Source organism: Globicephala melas, chromosome 4, assembly GCF_963455315.2.
Source record: "Globicephala melas chromosome 4, mGloMel1.2, whole genome shotgun sequence".
Taxonomy (NCBI): Eukaryota; Metazoa; Chordata; class Mammalia; order Artiodactyla; family Delphinidae; genus Globicephala; species Globicephala melas.
In genome coordinates, this window is record NC_083317.1 from 126,646,530 (window position 1) to 126,668,172 (window position 21,643).

General features: G+C 36.8%; 2 protein-coding genes across 10 annotated transcripts in view; one reads left to right on the forward strand and one right to left on the reverse strand.

The window, feature by feature from the left end:
- The window catches only part of CEP70 (centrosomal protein 70), a 79,404-nt gene extending 72,144 nt beyond the window's left edge, over positions 1-7,260 (forward strand). For all 6 annotated transcript variants that reach the window (XM_060298560.2, XM_030873389.3, XM_030873391.3 and 3 more), the window contains 6 exons: positions 650-820; positions 2,426-2,572; positions 2,754-2,922; positions 3,087-3,201; positions 4,189-4,268; positions 6,541-7,260. In XM_060298560.2, coding sequence (XP_060154543.1) covers positions 650-820; positions 2,426-2,572; positions 2,754-2,922; positions 3,087-3,201; positions 4,189-4,268; positions 6,541-6,602 — 744 coding nt within the window. In that variant the 3' untranslated portion in view covers positions 6,603-7,260. The remainder of the gene's footprint in view (positions 1-649; positions 821-2,425; positions 2,573-2,753; positions 2,923-3,086; positions 3,202-4,188; positions 4,269-6,540) is intronic.
- A 5,398-nt stretch (positions 7,261-12,658) lies between these two features.
- The window catches only part of ESYT3 (extended synaptotagmin 3), a 56,838-nt gene continuing 47,853 nt past the window's right edge, over positions 12,659-21,643 (reverse strand). For 2 of the 4 annotated variants that reach the window (XM_060298563.2, XM_060298562.2), the window contains one exon: positions 12,659-16,495. In XM_060298563.2, the coding sequence (XP_060154546.1) occupies positions 16,273-16,495 (223 nt within the window). In that variant the 3' untranslated portion in view covers positions 12,659-16,272. The remainder of the gene's footprint in view (positions 16,496-21,643) is intronic. The other 2 variants (XM_030873386.3, XR_009563825.2) reach the window with 2 other exon arrangements.

Consider the following 21,643-nt stretch of genomic DNA (forward strand, 5'->3'; position numbering starts at 1 on the left):
CATACTGCCAAGGGGAGAGGATGTAAGGAAGAGTAATAATTGCAGTAATTTTTGCTAACAATCTACTACGAGGTATGGGTACATACTGCTAGACATGTATGTAATCCCCCTTGGTCCACTGCCACCCTCATGGAAGGGAATTGTGCTATGACCTTCTGGCACTCAGCTAATATCAGCTCCCTGATTTCTTTTAGGAGTTCTGCTGCCCTCCTTAATCTTTGGTGTGAGGCAGAGGGAGAAGAAATACTATGTTCCTGTGCTCATTAATAATTTAATGAAGGCAAATTAATTATTTTTTTCCATTAAAATGGAATTCAAAGTAGAGTTTAAATATAATAGAAGCAAAACATTGAAATGCATGTTCTAAACCAAACAACAGCAACAACAAAACTGCTTGTTAATAAGCATCAAAAATCAAATTCTCAGGAGACCTGTAGCTTTCTATGGGAAAAAAAGAAAAATAACACAGCATTTTTCACTCACTTGTTCTGTACAGTCCTTTGAAAGACACTTGTTCTGGTGAATCCTGTCCAATGAATCTCTAACTCGGTAATGATGTTACATTGATATGTAAAGCACTCCTTTAACATATATCACTTTGATAGGACTGTGGTAAACATTTCAACTAAAAACACTGTCTTTTTTAAAGGTATTAAGGAGCATCAATTCAATTATTCACAATCCAAGAGCTCCAGTAATAATTTATAAACAGAGCAAAGGAGGAGCCCAACATTTTAATAAAGATCTTGTTCAAGATTGTGGATTTGAGCATCTTGTTCCTATAATAGAAATGTGGGCAGATCAGCTGGCTTCCTTAAAGGTAAGGGGTTGAATATTCTTTACAGGCTTTGCAAATCTGTAGGAGTCCATGGACTTTATATACTTTTATTCTCAAGCAAAGTTTTATATTTGGTGTGCTTTTACCATAGACTTTTTCTTTATAATTGCACCTTAATGATGAAAAACGTTGGTTAATGGAAGTATCGTTATGCTCTGACTTCCTGACTTTTTTTCAAATTCTGGTGGCACGTATTGTTTAATACATTTATTTGGCACTGAATTGTGTTGCCTTGAATTGCTAAAATAGATGACTGCCTTCTTACCAAATGAAAGATTAAAGATATTAATATGTGAGGTCTGGGTATTAATTGGAAAGTGTTGAATAAGTGGAGGACTAAAATAAGAAGTTGAGAAAAGTAAGAATTTCCTGTATTTCTTTCTGTATTCTAGAGTTGCACTGTCTAATACAATAACCACTAAGCCACAAGTAGCTTTTGATCTCTTGAAATGTGGCTAGTCCCAACTGAGATGTGCTGCAAGTATAAAAATACACACTGGATTTAGAAGACTTATTATGGAGGAAAATAGTTAAAATATTGATTATCTGTTACATGATAATATTTTGGATATATTGGGTTAAATATATTATTAAAATTGTCACCTACTTCTTTTTACTTTTTTAAATGTGGCTACTAGACAATATTACTGTGACACACATTACATTCCTTCTGGATGGCATTGTTCTAAAGGGCCAAGCACTGTGCTGTGCACATAGTAGATGCTCAGTAAATATTTGTTTATAGATTGACCAGTCTTAGACTTCTAAAATTCCAGGAGCCCGGCCTCTTGTGCACAGTTTTAAATAGATTAGGACAACATATCTAGGCCAGGAAAACTAAGTAGGCTGTCATGAAAATCAAGTCAAATTACTTCAGGCATCCTTTTGAATTAAAAACTTTCCTGGAGATACATACTATAACATGGATGAATCTTGAAAATATCCTAAGTGAAAGAAGCCTGTCACAAAAGGCCGCTTATTGTATGATTCCATTTTTTTTAATGAAATGCTCAGAATAGGCAAATCCATAGAAACAGAAAGTAGATTAGTAGTTACCCAAGGGCTGAGAGCAGGAGAGAATGGGGAATGACTGTAAATGGATACAGGGTTTCTTTTTGGAGTCATGACAATGTTCTAGAGTTGGATAATGGTGATGATTGCACATCTCTGTAAATAAGTCAAAACTACTGAATTGCACATTTAAAGAGGATGAATTTTATGGTATGTGAATTACATCTCAGTATATCTTATTTAAAAAATCAAGGGCAAAATATTAAGGACAAGCTTATTTTTTATTCATCAATATTTCAAAATAATTACTTGAATAACATATGCTAATAATAAATAAATTATAATTACTTTAAACATCCAGATTCCAGATAATCTATATATATATATATATATATATATATATAAGGCCTGGAGAAAACTAATTTAACAGACTTTTTCTAAACTGATAATGGTATTTTTTTTAAAAAAATGATGATGGTTAATATATATATTAAATCTGCTTGGATAATTATATTTTATTAGCATTATTATGAAAACTTTAAAAATCAGTAATAGCATATTGTTTCTTTCGTAAAGGATTTGTATAAGTCCTTGAAAATACTATCTGCAGAACTGGTGCCTTGGCATAATTTAAAGAAGCAGGATGAAAATGAAGGTGTCAAAGTTGAAGATCTGTTGTTTATAGTAGATACCATGTTAGAAGAAGTGGAAAATAAGGAAAAGGTAATACTACCTAATACTTACATAAATGTTCACATTTTAATGTACTCTTTATCTTAGAAACTAATAATGATATGGATATAGATATTCTACTAGAACTCTATTTCTCTTTTGAAAGTTTTTATTAAAGATTTGGAATAATTTTAAGATGTAAACTATCTTTTTCTTCCTCTCTTTTGGGCAGGACAGCAATATGCCAGACTTTCAAATTTTGCAAGCTATTGTTTCTCACTTCCAAAAATTATTTGATGTGCCTTCTTTAACTGGAGTCTATCCCCGAATGAATGAAGTTTATACTAGGCTTGGAGAAGTGAACAATGCTGTGAGAAACCTCCAGGAACTCTTAGAACTAGGTGATGACCCTTTGTTTTTTTGGCCCCCCATTTAAGAATTATTTTTAATAAATCAACAAAAAGTAGTTAAAAAAATCAAGGCTAACTGAAGCATAAAGTGTTTGATTTAATGATTTTGAAAACTCTCTTTTAAAATATCCTATCCTTTTATTTCTCTTTTGCAGATAGTTCATCCTCATTGTGTGTGCTGGTGAGCACAGTTGGAAAATTGTGTAGGCTGGTTAATGAAGATGTGAATGAACAGGTTATGCAGGTATTGGGACCTGAAGACCTCCAAAGGTATTTATTTTGAAAAGGTTGCAAAGTACCATCCAGAATGTTTGGAGTTGTAAAATTAAAGACTTCCAAAACTTCATAAGTTATTTACCTTTCCTGTTTGGAATAGCATTTTTTAAAATAACTTGACAATCTAAAATAATCTCACACCTTAGGGATGGAGAGAATGTCAAGTATTTTCAAGATAAAAGTAGACTCTAGGGCCTATAGGTTTACATAGGGTGGGTCAGGACTCCAGCATTATTGCTATAAGCTTGTTTCCAAATTATATATGGAGAAATTCATACTTTATTAGCAACTTTATGTGAATTCAGAATATATAAGTCCAATTTTTAGTACATTACCATCAATCACTGATCACTAAATAATCACTAAGAGTATGTGTATTATTTGATAGGAAGATGTTAAGGATTTTTTTAAAAAGCTAGGCATCTCCGACATAAAACCTAATGTTTTTTTAAAGTATCAAAATGTTATAGCTATACTCTTCCTCCCTCCTTCCCCAGATTTTATACTTCAACATATGTTCTGCAAGTTTTCCAAGAACCCTTACCTGACCCTTGAGTTTTCTGATACTTAATGCTTTTAAAAGGAATGTATGTCTCACTATTGGTCTTTTTCTCCTTCCCACAGTTTTACTGATTACTGATACTTATTCTTAATGTTTAATAGAATACAGGATATAAAAGCCAATTCTTTTTAGAAAATGTTATAAAAGCATGGTCTCTTAAGAATCCTCAAGCTAAATAGAAAATTCCTATATTAGGAATGTTATATAGATTTAACTTTAGAACAGATGATTACACTGATAATAGACTTTTTTTTTAGAAAAGTTACTAGATGAACAAAGAGCTGAAAAAGAATGGATTGCAGTAAATGATCATTAAACTTATATTTAAATTAGCAGGACAATTTCTTTCCATTTTGAAATGTTCTATGTCCAGTGAGATGCAAGTTGGAAATTCAGTGTAAACTGCATTTTTTTTAAAGCATTATCAACAAATTGGAAGAACATGAGGAATTTTTCCCAGCATTTCAGGCATTTACTAATGATCTACTTGAAATCTTAGGTAAGATCTTTGTTGGTGGTGGTTAAATTTTGAGTCTCAAGATGTCAGTGGGTTTGAGGAAACAGTGCTCCTTAGTCACTGTATTAGTGTTTTTACCCAGAGTTGTAGAAAGTGTCTGGAAACCACTAACAGTTCTGGAAACAAACTTCTAACTTGCAGTTAAAGTTGGTTGGGATTAGTCTGCAGAACAGAGAAACATATATATATCCTTTAAGGAGCTGGGGGCTGCCTTTGTTTTAGGACCTTAAAATGAGAAATGACATTACTCTGGCTAGGCCCAGTGTAACCTTGACTCTGTCATTGGCTAATGAGAAATATCCTTAGAATTTATGATCTTGGAAGGTGTCTTTTTTTTTCTTCTTCCTCCTTCTCCTTCTTTTTCTTCTCTCTTTTTTTTTTTTAAAGATAGTTCCTACTTACTGTGTTTTTTAGATATACAAATTAAATTTCCTTCTAAGGTGATGAGAAGTAATATAAAGTAAACATCTGTAGAAAGGAGATAAATTTATAAATCTGTTGAAGGGAAGAGTTACATTTTACACTCTTGGTCAGATTGAGGGATTCGTCAGTAGTAATATCTCTTAAAGGGAAAAAAAAATGTAATTAGCTTAGGAATCATAGGCAAAATAGAGACCCAGTTCTCTTTAAGTGTGATTATATATGGCTATAAAAATAATTTATCTTACTGTTAAGAACACTGTTTAGGGAATTCCCTGGCGGTCCAGTGGTCATTAGGACTCTGGGCTTTCACTGCCGAGGGTGCAAGTTCAATCCCTGGCAGGGGAACTAAAATCCCGCAAGCTGCGCAGCGTGGCCAAAAAAACCCCCACTTTTTAAAAAGGTTAAAGTGATTTATTTATTAATGAATTCTTTTTTTTTCCATATAGCTCATTTGAAATTGAAAGTGTTTTTTTGTTGTTGTTTGGGAAAATGTAATTTGAAAGCTTAACTTGAGATGTGGACTTGTATAAGTGTGTTGCCTTGTATCTCAGAGAGCCTTGTTTCCTGCAATAATATGATTTTACTTGCTTTGGCGTAGCAATTAAACAATGAGTTTCTTGTCATTAATAAACATTTTAATAGGTGTGCTAGCAACACTTATTTCAGAATCCTTCTATAGAAACTTCCCCTCAGATAGGATACTCAGCATGGTTCATGTAGGATCATTTGCTTCAATTCAACAGGTGTGATTTTAGAATGCAGGTCAGGGAATAACTTGATCTTTGTACCTTACCACAATGTAAGATGTGAACCAAATTCTCTGCTGTAGATTTGCTCATTTTTTTCCTTTCCTATATTTTGATAAGTGGATTCAGATAAGGATTCTGACTGAAGTCAGGAGCTTAAACAGCATGGGTCATGTGTTTTGGCTAAAGGAAGAACAATCAAAATCCAGCTAAACATGGAGGGAAAGAGATGGAATCCAAGGAATCATGTTTTATGTAAAGGAAGTGAGTTTATGAACAGTGAACTAGCAGAATAATCTAGAAAAAAGTGGTGAGAATTTAGAGAACCTGCCACTGGGGTTTACCTTAAGTAGGGCTGGAGTCTACATAATCAGAGGAAGGACCTTCCTTAGTGGCTAGGAGCTTCCAGATGGTGAATTCTAACTTAGGCTGGTTGGAAGAAGATAGTCTTAGGAAGAGAAGTCAAATTCAGAAAGAATCTGGCAGAGAAGAACCTGAACTATCTTGTAGGCTGGACCAGGCTAAGCTCTATAATACATCGCATCTGAGATTTTACTCTGAGACACCTCACACCTTTTATTAGGTAGATAGGCTTCATCCTAAAAGGTAGACCTAAGAGCCATCCTACTAATGAGAAATCTTTATCATAGATTTAGGACAGGACTGTGTTCCAAGAGAAGAAATCCCTAAGTCCTTAGATGGGGGCCCATGAGAGATAGTGCCTCTACTGGGGATTTCACCATGTAGGCTCACCCATGTAGTTAAAGAGGCAGTAACATAATATCATAAATGTTGCTAGTAGGATCTGTTAATAAGAGCACACTGCTAATGAGATTAATATCAGAGTCAGAGGGTGCTTTTGTAGGTGTGTGGTAGCTTTTACCCTTTTTTTTGCCCTGTGAAGCATCTGTGTCTGAATCAGTGATACACTCATCACCACTATTGGAGAAAAGTTTCATGTGCATGAAAGCACTAGTGATGTTGCCTTTGTGTCTGAAGTTTGCCTCTGAATAGAGATTCTTATTTCATCTGAGCCTAACAGTGGATAAAGCTATTCTTTTATTATTGTTGTTTTTCTATTACAGAAATTGATGACTTGGATGCCATTGTACCTGCAGTAAGGAAATTAAAAATACTTTCATGCTGAAAACAAATCATTTTTACTGTGTAAATTGCATTCTTAACATTCTAAATATTTTGTAGGATTGATCTTACTCTGAGACAAGGGTTATAAAATGTATATACTCTCAGAATTCACCCCCTTCTTTCTGTTGGGTCCTTCTCCATCCATATAATTTTTATTAACTTTGAGATTCTTTTATAGAAAACATTGCTAAGTTTAATTACTAAATTAACTTTAGATCCTTTAATCATTTCTTAAGCAATTCTTGAGTGCTTAAAATGTAAGATTGTTTTAAAGTACAGCGTGTAAGAGAGACACTCAGGGAGAGAGTGCAAGTAATAGAAAGGTTGCATTTAAGTTCAGAGTTTTTTGGCCTGGGAACAAGGAATGCCAGTGGCTCTCTTTAGTCCAGCCAGCAGGAAGCTGTTGCTTTCCTGGCAAGGAAATGGCACATACTATTAAGATATCCCTCATGACACTTGCCCTTTCAGAGCAGAAGGAACAAAAGGAAGAAGGAAAAAAGTTTTTATCGTGTTAGGGTAGGAAATGAATTATGAGGTAAAATAGATGAGTGGATGTGAGTCTCTCATAAAGTGTCCTTTTTGCTATCTTGATGTGATGTACTTTTTATAAGGGCATGAAATCTTAAATAAAATTTTTGTAATGAATTTCCAAACGTAAATGTTCTCAGTGACTTACTTGTATTCCTCACCGATAATGAGTCGTATTCTCTTACTAGGCTGAGCCTTCCTTGGGCACCCTTCCTGGTTCACCTTTGCTGTGTTTTACGTAAGAGTAGTTTTCTTGATGCTTTCTACTTACCCTCTGTTCTCCATATTCATTCTGATTTTCTTAAAGGACAGGTGTTTGGCTTCACATCTGTGAGTACGGGCCACTTTTGGTTACTGCTGCTCCCTCACCCCCTACCCCCACTTTTTTTTTTTTTTTGCGGTACGCGGGCCTCTCACTGTTGCGGCCTCTCCCATTGCGGAGCACAGGCTCCGGACGCGTAGGCTCAGTGGCCATGGCTCACGGGCCCAGCCGCTCCGCGGCATGCGGGATCTTCCTGGACCGGGGCACGAACCCGCGTCCCCTGCATCGGCAGGCGGACTCTCAGCCACTGCGCCACCAGGGAAGCCCTGTAGACTTTTTAATGATGGCCATTCTGACTGGTGTGAGGTGGTACCTCATTATAGTTTTGATTTGCATGGAAGAAATATAATTTTAAAATTATGTTAATCTAAATTTTGTCAGCTAGTTTAAGAGCCTGTGGTTAACTCTTAGTTTAAAACAGAGGTTTTCAAACTCTTCCTCAGAGGCCTAGGAGTTTTTTTGGAGGGCCACTGAGAAGGGACAGTGCTGCTAGTAGGAAGAACATTAGGCCCTCTCTATCAGGTCTACTTTTATCCAGTTTTAATTATTTAAAATATAAGTACTGCAACCATTGTTTAGCTCTTGATTATTTACAGTTTTATTGATGTATAGTTGACATACATGTATAGTTGCTCCGCGGCATGTGGGATCCTCCCAGACCAGGGCTCAAACCCGTGTCCCCTGCATTGGCAGGAGGATTCTTAACCACTGTGCCACCAGGGAAGTCCTATTTCACTAATCTGTTTTGTGTGTTATAAATATAACACATATGCTAAGTATGATAAAAACCATAAATGTCAAGTATAATGAATGATTATAAAGTGCACACCCATGCAACAATCAAGAAACAGAACATTCACCAGCACTCCCAAAGGCCTCCCCCACATACCATATGTGTCTTCCCCCATTAGCCTGACTTATGTTAATCACTTACTTGGTTTTTTAAATAGTTTTGCCAGTTTTGTGTGTACACCTAGACCAAGATAGTTTAGTTTTGCCTATTTTTGAACTTTATAAAAATGGAATCATATTGTATATGTTCTTTTTAATTCTTCTTTTGTTCAACATTGTTTGTACTGTTCATCTATGTTGTTGTGTGTAGGTCTAGGTCATTTGTTTTCATTGGTGTCTAGTATTCCTCTATGAATATTCCATAATCCATTTGTCTGTTCTACTAGAGATTGGCATTTGGGTTGTTTCTAGTTCTTGGCTGTTGTGAGCTACTGCTGTGAACATTCTTATATGTGCATCCTTCATCGCATGTGTGCAGGTTTTCTAGAAGCAATATCCAAGAAATAAAATTGCTGGGTCCTAGAGTAAAACACATCTAACCATGTGAATGGAGCCTCTGGGGTTGTATAGTGTGCAACTTTGATGGAGAATGTATATTTCAACTTTAGAAGAAAATGCCAAACTCTTTTCCAAAGTGGTTGTACCAGTTTATACTCCCACCATTAATGTATGAGAGTTCCCATTTTTCCATATCTTGACCAATTTTGGGTAAGTCAGATTTTTTATTTTTGCCAGTATAGTGTATAGAGCTCTTAGTGTGGTTTTAATGTTCATTTTCCTGATTACTAATGAAGTTAAACATCTTTTCCTTTGTTTATTGGCCATTTGTATTTATTTTTTGAAGTGCTTGTATGTATCTTTGGTTCACTTTTCTATTGGACAGTCGGTCTTTTCCTATTGACTTGTAAGAGTTATTTATATATTCTGGTCATGAGCCATTTGACAGTTATATGTGTTGCAAATGTCTTCTTCCATTCTATGTCCTCTTTCCATTTTCCTCTAGTTTCTTTTTATGAACTGACAAACTTAATTTTAATATAGAGAGTATAGTTAAAGATGTAGAGATTTATAGTTAGTGCTCTAAGTGTCTTATGAAACCTTTCTCTAGTCACAAGTTGTAAAGTTATTCTCTTATCTTATAGCTGTACACTTTTGCCTTTCACACTTAGTCTAATATACCTGCAGTTGTTTGATTTTTTAAATGTGGTATAAGTAAAGGACCATTTTTACATTTTCCATCATAGATACCCAGTTATCTCAGCACCATTTATTGAAAAATCTATTTCCCCTCTGCTCGTAGTGCTACCTCTGTCATGAATTGAATATCTGTGTGTGAATGGGTCTGTTACTGGACTCTCTTTTCTATTCTTTTGGTCCAGTTGTCTCTCCCTGCACTAGTACCCCACTGTTTTCATTATTTTAACTTTAAAATAAACTTTGGTATCCAGTTGATGGCCTCCCACCCTTTATGTTTCCATGTGTATTGAATCAGATCATCAAGTTACACACACACACACACACACACACACACACTATATATTGAGATTTTTTTTTCATTAAGGATAGGATCAGTGAGGAAAATCAGCATCTGTAATGTTGGGTCTTCAAACTCCAAATACAGCATAGCTCTCCATCTGGTTAGATTCCCTTTAACATTTCTAATAAAGTTTCATAATTTTCCCATAGGGATTATTGTTGGATGTATTCATAGTATTTGATCTTTTATACATTTATAAATTATCTTTTTAAAATTTCATTTTCCAACTATTTCAGGAACAGAGAACTACAGTTGATTTTTAAATATTAACTTTGCAGTTAGCAATCTTGCTAGAAACTCTCTGATTAACTCTAGCAGTATACCTTTAGATTATTTTGGATTTTTATGCTCATGATCATATCATCTGTATATAACAACAGTTTTGGTCAGATATACCTATTTTTTCTTGCCCAACTACATATGCCACAATACAGGGCTGAGTAGAAGTGGTGATAGCAAGCAGCCCTTTCTTATTCCAGATTTCAAAAGGAAAGCATTTAATGTTTCACCATTAAATATGATGTTTGCTACCATTACTATAAACAAATCTAAACTACCCTTGAGTATATCTTTTTCATCCTTTTATTTTCAACACTTCTATGTGTTTGAAGTGAACCTCTTGTAAATAGCATATAGCTGTACTTTTTATTTTCATGGAATTTGACCCCCTTGCAGGTTTTAATAGTGGGTTTATTGTGATTACAAATATATTTAGAAGTCTTTTGCCTATCTTCTTTTGTATTTTCTATTTATCATATTTTTCTATGCTACTTTTTTCTTTCCTATTTTTTTGGGGGTATTGAATTTCTCTTTATTTTTTTTTTTCTTCTTCACTACTGATTTGGAAGTTTTATATTTCAGCTCTGTTGATTTTTCTATTGTTACTCTATTTTATTGGTTATCTTAAAATTTTTAATATACACTTAGTCAAGGTCAGGAGATAGAAACTACATTGCACAGGTAGCCTAACAGGAAAAATTTAAAACAAGAATGGCTAACGAGTAATGGTAGTTACCTACTAAAAGGGGAGAAAAGGAGACTCTAAGGGGTATGCAGTAGCGACTTCAGAAAGCAGATACTACCCCCAGGGATAAAGGAGAGTGAACAAGGAAGGAACGTAGAAACTTAAAAATTGCCTTCTCACTAGGCTGAGATTTAAACCTTTGAGTAGAGGTCTGGCTGCTATAGGAACAGGCAACCAACTTGTGGCAAAGAAACTTGCCAGAGGGTGCTGGATGGTGCTGAACCATGAAGGCTATATTTACGTTTGCAAAGCCCAAGGGCGTGAGCCAAGAGTAAACTGTGGCGGTGCTTTGGTAACTGAGGATGGCCCTCACACAGCCAGGAAAAAAGCACTCAGTAGAAGAAAGAAAGGCCCCTTCTTCCCACTCTGGCCTTGCAGTGTCTCTCCAGTGCCCTCATTTGGGAAGCCTAACCTCAAGCTCCCTGGCAAAGGAGAGGAGGCTGTGGTGTCTCTAGTATCAAAGCAGGGCAAAGATGGGTTGACTTGGAGCTGAAAGGTAATAAACTAGTAACTGCCACATACTAATAATTAATTTTTTAAATAGAAAACTATCTTTAATTTCTTAAATAAGGACTTTAACATTCCTCTGAACCAGCTTCATAGTCCTTCTTAGATGTCAGTACTAGCATTTCAGTGCCACAGGCTTTTTGAACCCAGTTTTTGCAAACATTTTTGGTTGCTTGCTTACTTTATATTTCTTAAACAATCAAGACTTATGTAGGTTTACCAACACATTTTACAGATTTCTTTGCTCTCCATTGTTTCCCACATGCCACTTCTGCCTTAATGTTACATTTTCCTTCTTGCTGAAATACATCTAGTGGCCATTTTTCAGTTGGTATTCCCATGTGCTTCATATATTTAAAATTGTTTTTGTTTTTATAATTTTTGCCTGTGAGCTTCCCTTTAGTGGGAATTATCTGCTACAGTGGTCCAACGTGTGCCCTAGGTGGGCATGACAACCCTAAGGGCTAGTTTTGTGGTTGCCTCTGTCAGGGCTTCACATGGTTGCAGGTTCTAAACCAATTTTCACATTAGTTTCCAGGTGTGGAGGTTTCCACACCAAGTCAACTGTGTGTAACTTCAGACCCCGTGGTCCTGTAGGAGAGAGTAGGTGATTGTTTCCACCCACTGCTGACAACCAACTGCTTGTCCTCATTGGCAGCAAAGGCATTTTCTGATGACAAAACTTTTCAGGCTCCTGTGCCTTACATAGTAGCTTTGCCTTCTCTCTGGTGTGTGCTAAAATTCTGGTTCTCTTCAAAACACCCCCTTCAACTCCTATACCCTGCTGTAGATTTTCTCTTTGGATCATCACCAGAATTTTACCTGTGTTACTTTTTTTTTTTTTTTTTTTTTTTTTGCGGTACGCGGGCCTCTCACTGTTGTGGCCTCTCCTGTTGCGGAGCACGGTCTCCGGACATGCAGGCTCAGCGGCCATGGCTCACGGGCCCAGCCGCTCTGCAGCATGTGGGATCTTCCCGGACCGGGGCACGAACCCGTGTCCCCAGCATCGGCAGGCGGACCCCCAACCACTGCACCACCAGGGAAGCCCTACCTGTGTTACTTTTTAATCAACCATGTTTAAAATAAATGTCGTTCATGGTTTAACGAGGTTTTCTATGTGTTTGGAAGAGGACAGATAGGTTTTCACTTGTCTGCTTTGTCTGCCATCTTGCAGTAGTTGTTTTAGGGTTGCTGATATTCAGGACGTGACATATGATACATTTTCTCTACTCCTCTGGCACTTTATCATTTTCAAGCAACTTGTCTGTTTAGTGAACATTACAATGCCACTGTGAGGTAGATAGGACAGGCATCACTTGTCCCATTTTATTATGAGAATTTGTCACTCAAAACAGCAGAAACAAATTTTATTACACGTCGGCCATGTACTTAGCATAGCCTTGGATGATGGGGGCGAAAATCAATTCAAGTAGCTTCTAGGTCAATTGGAGAGTAAACAGAAACATTAAATACCAGTCACAGTACAGGTAGTTGATTAGCATATGACCTTAGTAGACATTTAATAAACATTTTAAAATATTAAATGTTACATGGCGGGGATTTGCTAAAATGAAAAATGTACAGTGTTGATAGTAGATGCCCTAGATCAGGGGTCCCCAACCCCCGGGCCACGGACCGATACTGGTCCGTGTCATGTGAGAAACCGGGCTGCACAGCAGGAGGTAAGCGGCAGGTGAGCGAGCGAAGCTTCATCTGTATTTACAGCTGCTCCCCATCGCTCGCATTACCACTTGAGCTCCGCCTCCTGTCAGATCAGCGGCAGCATTAGATTCTCATAGGAGTGCGAACCCTACTGTGAACTGCGAAGGATGTAGGTTGCGCGCTCCTTATGAGAATCTAATGCCTGATGATCTGAGTGGAGCTGAGGCGGTGATGCTAGTGCTGGGGAGCGGCTGCAAATACAGACTATCATTAGAGAGAGGTTTGACTGCACAGAGACCATAATATATCAGTTGCTTTCAGACTCATATCAAAACCCTATCAGTTGGGTATAAAATGGTAATTCACTATTGTTTAGATGTACATTTCTCTGATTACTTAGTGCAGTCAAGGCATCTTTTCATGTGTAGCCTGCATTCAGATTTCTCTTCTATGAATTGCCTGTTGTGAAAAATATCTTCAGAGTGACCCTTAGCTTATTCTACAACGTGAGGAAATTATAATGAGGAGGGTATAAAAATGTTAAGGACTGCTGCTAACCAATGACTGAGTTTTTAAATACTTGGCCAGGATAAGAGTAGTCTCTCTTATTTTTGTGAAGCTATGATGCATTCTCCACCCCACTGCAATCTGATTTGTGCTTCTGCTAACTATTTTTTTAAAAATGGAGCATGAAATGTAAACCAGCCCTTTCTATTTTGGTCAAGGTCTAAAAACATCCATTTAGAAATATGAATACAATAAACCTGACATTTGCAACAACAACAAAAAAAAACCCTATCAGTGAGTGGCAAGTGAAAACAAGCTCAGGGCCCCACTGATTCTGCATTATGGTGAGTTGTATAATTATTTCATTATATATTACAGTGTAATAATAATAGAAATAAAGTGCACAATAAACATAATGTGCTTGAATCATCCCCAAACCATTCCCTTCCCCGCCCCAGTCTGTGGAAAAATTATCTTCTACGAAACCGGTCCCTGGTGCCAAAAAAGTTGGGGACCGCTGCCCTAGGTTGGGGGGAGAGGCCCTGTCAGTGTGGGGTGGCTTAATGGAGGAGGTGGGTTTGACATAGGCCTCTAAGAGGTAAGTAGGATTAGTAGACAGGATATATATGGACTGTTCTGGAACAGAGCATCTGCACATGAATAAGGTAGCAGAAAACTGGAGACCTGATTATGTTAGGTCTGAAACACAAGGAGTGGGCTTGAATTTTGTAGAAAGCAGGAAATAATAATTTATAAGTGAGAGTAAAATGACAAAAACTTTGTTTTAAGATGTTACCGTTCTTCAGAAAAGTGGCAGTGAAGGCAGTGGTAGGGAGAGGAAACTGATGGCAGGGGGTACTGCCTGCGTAGATAAGTGAAGAGGATGTGACTCGACAACAGCTCTAGGAGCGTGAGAAAGGACAAGAATATGTGGTTTTATAAAGTCTGAAATGCAGAAGAGGCACTTGTTTAAATATACAATTTACATATTTTGCTTTCAACATGTTGTTTAGGTGAACCAGCCCTCTCTTAGAAGAGTGGAGCAGAATTCCCAAACCTATCTGAGAGAGATACAGAAAGCCCCTTGTTCTCTGGCACTGACACTCGGCAGCAGCCTCCAGTGCTCTATGGGAGTGCAGACGTAGACCTGGGTTTGAAACTTTTCTTGCATTTTCCTATGGAAATAATGCCAAATGCTAGAGTTTGGTCCCAGGCCATCCCACACTGGAGTACTATCACTAACATTGTTGCCATCAGGAAAGTACATTTTAGTTCCAAATCAGATACATGAACGAACCTCCAGGCAGAGAAGTACCAGAGGTGGCAGCCAGCAGGGCTTTATCTAGAGTTAGCTCTTGGCACTTTTTGGTGGATCACTTTTAGTCCCATAAAAGAAGCCTCCTCCCTTGGTCAGTCACTGCCCAGGAATACTGATAGCTGCTTCACAAACAGACCTCCCTCACCCTCTGTGTCTGAGACAGGACCCTTTTGGTGCATACATTCACGCGAGTCCTATGTCAGTGAAAATTCACCACTGAGGTTCTGATAATTTGTTAGGCACAAATACGCTGCTTGTTTATGGATTTAAACAATTAAATCCAATATACATATGTACACATTTAAAAAATAAAGATGTTGTTGTTCATCATCAACTTCTGGGCTGGCCATCTGGAGTCAGCTCATACCTGTAAGATAGTTGAGTTTGGACTTGTGTTAGTATTGAGAGTGTGCTGTGGCAACATCAGGACAGGTGGCCTAATCTACCCTACCTGGGCCTCTGTGGGACCAGCAGAACTCACCTCTGTAAGTTGGCTGGCCAGGGTTAAGACTAGGGCTTACAGAGGTCCTTTAGGTAAGTGAAATCTGTAGGCAGTAAAGCCTTAAGGTGATAATGTCTCCTTTATAAACAAAGGAGCTGATATGTACTGAAAAGGGAAGAACTTTGGAGAGAGAATATGGGCAACTGTCTGAGACAATGTCTTGAGTAGCAAATTTAATTTGATCAAATGAAAGGGCTCACTTACCACTGTGAGAAGCCCTTATTCAGATCTTCTTTTGATAAGTCAATCAGTACCTAAACAATCACAAATAATCAGTTCCCTTCCCCAAAACTGCATTAAATGGAAACATATTGGGATAAATGAAATTGATCATAAAAAGGGCCTCCTTGAGTTCTGAGCAGGAGCTCTTTTTCCTTTGGATTTCAATACGGAACCTCTCCAGAAGGACAGTACTGACACTGACCTCAGTGTCCTGGGAAGAGGTGAATTGCTGTTTGCAGTTGTACCTCAGGAATTTATTTATGAATGTTTTAGAGAGAACAGCTTGCCTTTACTCATGAACTGATCCAGAATTTTAAGCAAGACACCATAGTTTCCTCAGTAGTAAAAATGGGGATATCATCACCTACTTCACAGAAGTGGGCTTTTAAAAATGAGTATAAGAGGTGTTTATTAAAATACAACAACTACAGAGTGTACAAATATTCTTTTTTGTCTCTCCTTGGCATCTTCCTGAGGATTGTATTTCCTTTACTTCTAACTTTAAGTAAAATCCCATTCACCACAAAAATCTTGACATAATGAGATCCAAGCTTCACACAATGCTGTATTTATCAAAACAATACTTAATACCATAGTAGAAGTTCAAATACTTGTGTAGCGATGAACTTGGATATTCAAGTTTGTTAAAATAGGGTTTATTATATTAATTTATATACTTCAGTTTCAAGAGTATTTTTTAAAAAGACACAAAACAAAAAGCCTCCCAATGAGGCTATACCTTCCTTGAAGTCAGTTCTGGTAATAGCCAGATGATCCCATCAGAATTTCTGCAAGGGTGTGTTCCACCAGTGAACTCCAGTTAGCCACCAGGAGGGAAAGAATGACAAAAGTCCCTTTTGTACTTACTTTTCCTAGCTCCTTCCTTCTGTGTGAGCCAAGTGGCCTACTGTTTTTCACTGCGATGTCTAGTGACCTCTTCTTTACTTCATCCAAGGGAACAAAAAATTCAAATCTTTAAGGAGCAAAAAGTCAGGAAATGCGATTTATATATTTTAATCATTTTCACTGAAAATCTCAAGTGTTTCATCCATTTGCCTACCTTTAAAACAGAAGATATAGACTATAGAGAAGAGCATCTAGAACAGTACTGGCTTACAGCAGATACTCAGTGCATCATTATTATAGATAATCCCTGTCCTGTGTTATATTCACAAACCTTGGAAGCGTCAAGAGGCTGTTTGCTTCTCTGAGAAGTTCCTTGAACTATTGTGCTTTGGGGTTTGCTTCTTTCCTTCTCTGACTCTACTCTGGTTGTCACTCTTTCGGCTGCCCCTTCTCTCTCTGAACAGTGCCAGCTAAGGGCTAGGGTGCTGAATAATTAGGTTTGCTGGAATTGCATGGAAAACAGTGGTCTTTTCCCACTTACGCCTGTGGAGTAAGGCAGAGGAATCTTAGTATACAAGCTTTGTCGTGTACTCATAAGATGCCTCTGGACTCCTTACATTTCTGGTTTTAAAAAAAAATCTTCAAATTTTTTTAATTGAGTGAAAGATTCTTTAAATTCTATAGTGCTTCACACTTTTGAAAAGTTTGACACACATGATTCAATATAATCCCATAATATCTTTTAATTTTTTAAATTGAGATATAAGTGACATAGCATTATTGGTTTCATGTTTACCATAATGATGTGATTTGGATATGTTGTGAAATGATCAGTCTAATTAACATCTATCGCCATACATAGTTAGAAAAAAATTTTTTTCTTGTGATGAGAACTTTCAAGATCCACTCTCCTAGCTACTTTCAAGTATGTAATACAGTATTATTAACTATAGTCACCATGCTGTACATTATAACTCCATGAATATTCATTTTATAACTGGAAATTTGTACCTTTTGACCAGTCATCTATTTTACACACACCCCAGCCGCCAACTCTGGCAACCACCAATATGTTCTCTATATCCATAAGCTTGGGTTTTGTTGTTTGGTTGGTTTTTGGCATTTTTAGATTCCACATATAAGTGAGATCATAAGTAATTATCTTTTTCTGCCTTATTTAACTTAGCATAATGCCCTCAAGGTCTATCCATGTTGTTTCAAATGGCAAGATTTCATTCTTTTTCATGAGTAAATAATATTCTATGGTATACACACACACACACACACACACACACACACACCCCACATTTTAAAAAATCCATTCATCCATCAGTGGACATTTAGGTTGTTTCCATGTCTTGGCTATTGTAAATAATGCCAAAGTGAACATGGGGGTACATATATCATTTTGAATTAGTGTTGTTTTATTTGGATAAATACCCAGAAATGGAATTGCTGCATTGTATGGTAGTTCTATTTTTGATTTTTTGAGGAACGTCCATGCTGTTTTCCATAGCAGCTGCCCCAATTTACGTTCCCACCAGCTGTGCCCAAGGGTTCCCTTTTCTCCACATCCTCACCAACACTTGTTATTTCTTTTTGATAATAGCCATTCTGACAGGTGTGAGGTGATGTTTCATTGTGGTTTTGATTTGCATTTCCCTGATGATTAATGATGTTGAGCATCTTTTCATATACCTACTGACCAATTGTATGTCTTCTTTGGAACAATGTCTATTCAGAGCCTCTGCCCATTTTTTAATCAGATTGTTTGATTTTTTTTGCTATTGAGTTCTATGAGTTCTTTATAGATTTTGGATATTAACTACTTTTCCAATATATTATCTGAAAGTATGTTCTTCCATTCGGTAGGTTGTCTTTTCATTTTGTTGATGGTTTCCTTTGCTGTTCAGAAGCCTTTTAGTTTAATGTAGTCTCATGTAGTCTCACTTGTTTATTTTTGCTTTAGTCGCCTTTGGTTTTGGTGTCAAATCCAAAAAACCATTGCCAAGACTGATGTCAATGAGCTTAACCCACCTATGTTCACTTCTAAGAGTTTCAGAGTTTCAGCTCTTACTTTCAAGTCTTTAGTCCATTTTGAGTTAATTTTTGTGTCTAGTATAAGATAGTGGTTGAATTTTATTCTGTTGCATGTGGCTGTCCAATTTTCCTAATGCCACTTACTGAAGAGACTGTGCTTTCCCCCATTATACATTCTTGGCTCCTTTGCCATAAGTTAATCAGCTATACATGTGTGGACAAAAGCAATCTACAGATTCAATGCAATCAAAACTCCAATGGCATTTGTCACAGAAATAGAACAAACAATCCTAAAATTTGCATGGCACCACCAAAGAGCCAAAGTAATCTTGAGAAAGATGAACAAAGCTGGAGGCATCATGCTCCCTGATGCCTCGAGGCATCAAACTATATTACAAAGTTATAATAATCAAAACAGTATGGTTCTGGCATAAAAAGAGACAGATCAATGGGACCGAATAGACAGCTCAGAAATAATAATGTTTAACATTATTAATTCTTCCAATTCATGAGCATGATATACCTTTCCATCTGTTTGTGTTGTCTTCGATTTCTTTCATCAGCGTCTTATAGTTTTCAGAGCACAGGTCTCTTACCTCCTCAGTTAGATTTACTCCTAGATATTTTATTTTTGATGCAATTATAAATGGATTTTCTTAATTTCTCTGATAGTTTGTGGTTAGTGTATAGAAATGCAACAAATTTCTGTATATTAATTTTGTATCCTGCAATGTTACTGAATTCATTTATTAGTTCTAATAGGTTTTTGGTGACATCTTTAGCATTTTCTTTATAAAGCATCATGTCATCTTTAAACAGTGACAGTTTTACTTCTCTCTTTGGATTCCTTTTTTTTTTTTCCCTTGTCTGATTGCTGTGGCTAGGACTTGCAATACTATGTTTAAACCTGGTAAGAGTGGGCATCCTTGTCTGAGGGTAGTGCTTGTCTTGTAAAATGAGTTTTGCAACTGTTCCCTTTTCTATATTTTGGAAGAGTCTGGGGATGGCTGGTGTTAATTCTTCTTTGAATATTTGGTAGAATTCACTAGTGAAGTTGTGTGGTCCTGGACCTGTTTGTTGGGAGATTTTTGATTATTGATTCAAACTTCTTACTAGTAATCAGTCTGTTCAGATTTTCTTTTTCTTCATTATTCAGTCTTGGTAGGTTGTATCTTTCTAGGAATATATCCTTTTCTTCTAGGTTATCTAATTTGTTGGCATATAACTATTCATAGTAGTCTCTTATCCTTTGTATTTCTGTGGTATCAATTTTACAGTTCCTCTTTCCTCTTTTATGTCCTCTTTTTTTCTTGGTGAGTCTAGCTAAAGGTTTATCAATTTTGTTTATCTTTTCAAAGAACCAGCTCTAAGTTTCATTGATTTTTTTTCTATTGTCTTTTTAGTCTCTATTTCCATTCTGAACTTTATTTCCTTCCTTCTGCTGACTTTGGACTTTATTCTTCTTTTTCTTATTCCTTGAAGCATAAAGTTAGGTTGTTTATTTGAGATTTTTCTTATTTCTTACTTTTCTTGTTTATGATATATGCATTTATTGCTATGAAATTCCTTCTTAGAACTGCTTTTGCTGCATCCCATAAATTTTGTTATGTTACATTTCCATTTTCTTTGAAGGTATTTTTTGATTTCTTGATATGATTTCAATCTTCTTAAATTTATTAAGACTTGTTTGTGGCAGCCTAGTATATGATCTATCCTGGAGAATGTTCTATGTGCACTTGAGAAGAATGTGTATTCTGCTGCTTTGGGATGGACTGTTCTTTGTATATCTGTTAAGTTCATCTGGTCTAACATGTCATATACAGCTAATGCTTCCTTATTGAATTGGTCTGGATGATCTATCCTTTGATGAAAGTAGGGTATTAAAGTACCCTACTATTATTATTTTATTGCTGTCTATGTCTCCCTTTAGGTCTGTGAATATTTGCTTTATGTATTTAGGTGCTCTTATGTTGGGTACATAAATATTTACAAATACTATATCCTCTTGTTGGATTGACCCCTTTATCATTATGTAATGCCCTTGTCTTTTATTACAGTCTTTGTTTTAAAGTCTGTTTTGTCTAATATAAGTATAGCAACACCCTGGCTTTCTTTCAGTTTTTATTTGCGTGGAATATCTTTTTCCATCCTTCACTTTCTGTCTGTGTGCATCTTTCAATCTGAAGTGAGTCTCTTGTAGGCAGCATGTAGATGGGTCTTGTTTTTTTTTTTTAATCCACTTAGCCACTCTCTTTTGATTGGAGAATTAGTCCATTTACATTTAAAGTAATTATTGACAGGTATGTACTTATTGCTAGTTTATTAATTTTTACTGGCTGTTTTGTAGATCCTCTCTGTTCCTTTTTTCTTCTCTTGCTCCCTTTGTGGTTTGATGACTAGTGGTATGCTTAGGTTCCTTTTTCTTTATCATTTGTGTACCTACTATAGGTTTTTGCTTTGTGCTTACCATTATGCTTACATATGACAACTTCCAACAGTCTATTTTAAGTTGGTAACTTAAGTGTGAATGCATTTTAGGGGCTTCCCTGGTGGCACAGTGGTTAAGAATCCACCTGCCAATGCAGGGGACACAGGTTTGAGCCCTGGTCCGGGAAGATCCCACATGCCGCAGAGCAACTAAAAGCCCGTGCGCCACAATTACTAAGCCCGCGCACCTAGAGCCTGTGCTCAACAACAAGAGAAGCTTAAAGAACTCTCCTGTAAGCTGGTTTAGTGATGGTGAACTCCTTTAGCTTTTGCTTGTCTGGAAAACTCTCCTTCAATTCTGAATGGTAACTTTCCCTGGTAGAGTATTTTTGGTTGGAAGTGTTTTCCTTTGAGCACTTTGACTATTGTGCCACTCCATTCTGGCCTGCAAAGTTTCTGCTGATGGTCTTACAGCGGGGCTCCCTGTAATGTAACTACTTGTTTTTCTTTTGCTGTTTTTAAGATTCTCTCCTTGTCGTTAACTTTAGAGATTTTAATTATAATGTATATGGTATGAATCATGTACTCAACAAGAGACCTCTGAACTCCTTACTTCTAGGTTTACGTTTAAGATGGAGGTTGCCAAGTCTGCCTCGTAGATAATCCAGGCATATCTTGCTGTTACAATTTTGAGAGAGAATTACTAACAGATTAGGTTTGTCACAAAAGTCAATCTCCTGTGTTCCCACATAACAATTTTGACATCCTTTTATAATTGTGTCAGAGCTCTCTGAAGGCAACACCTTTC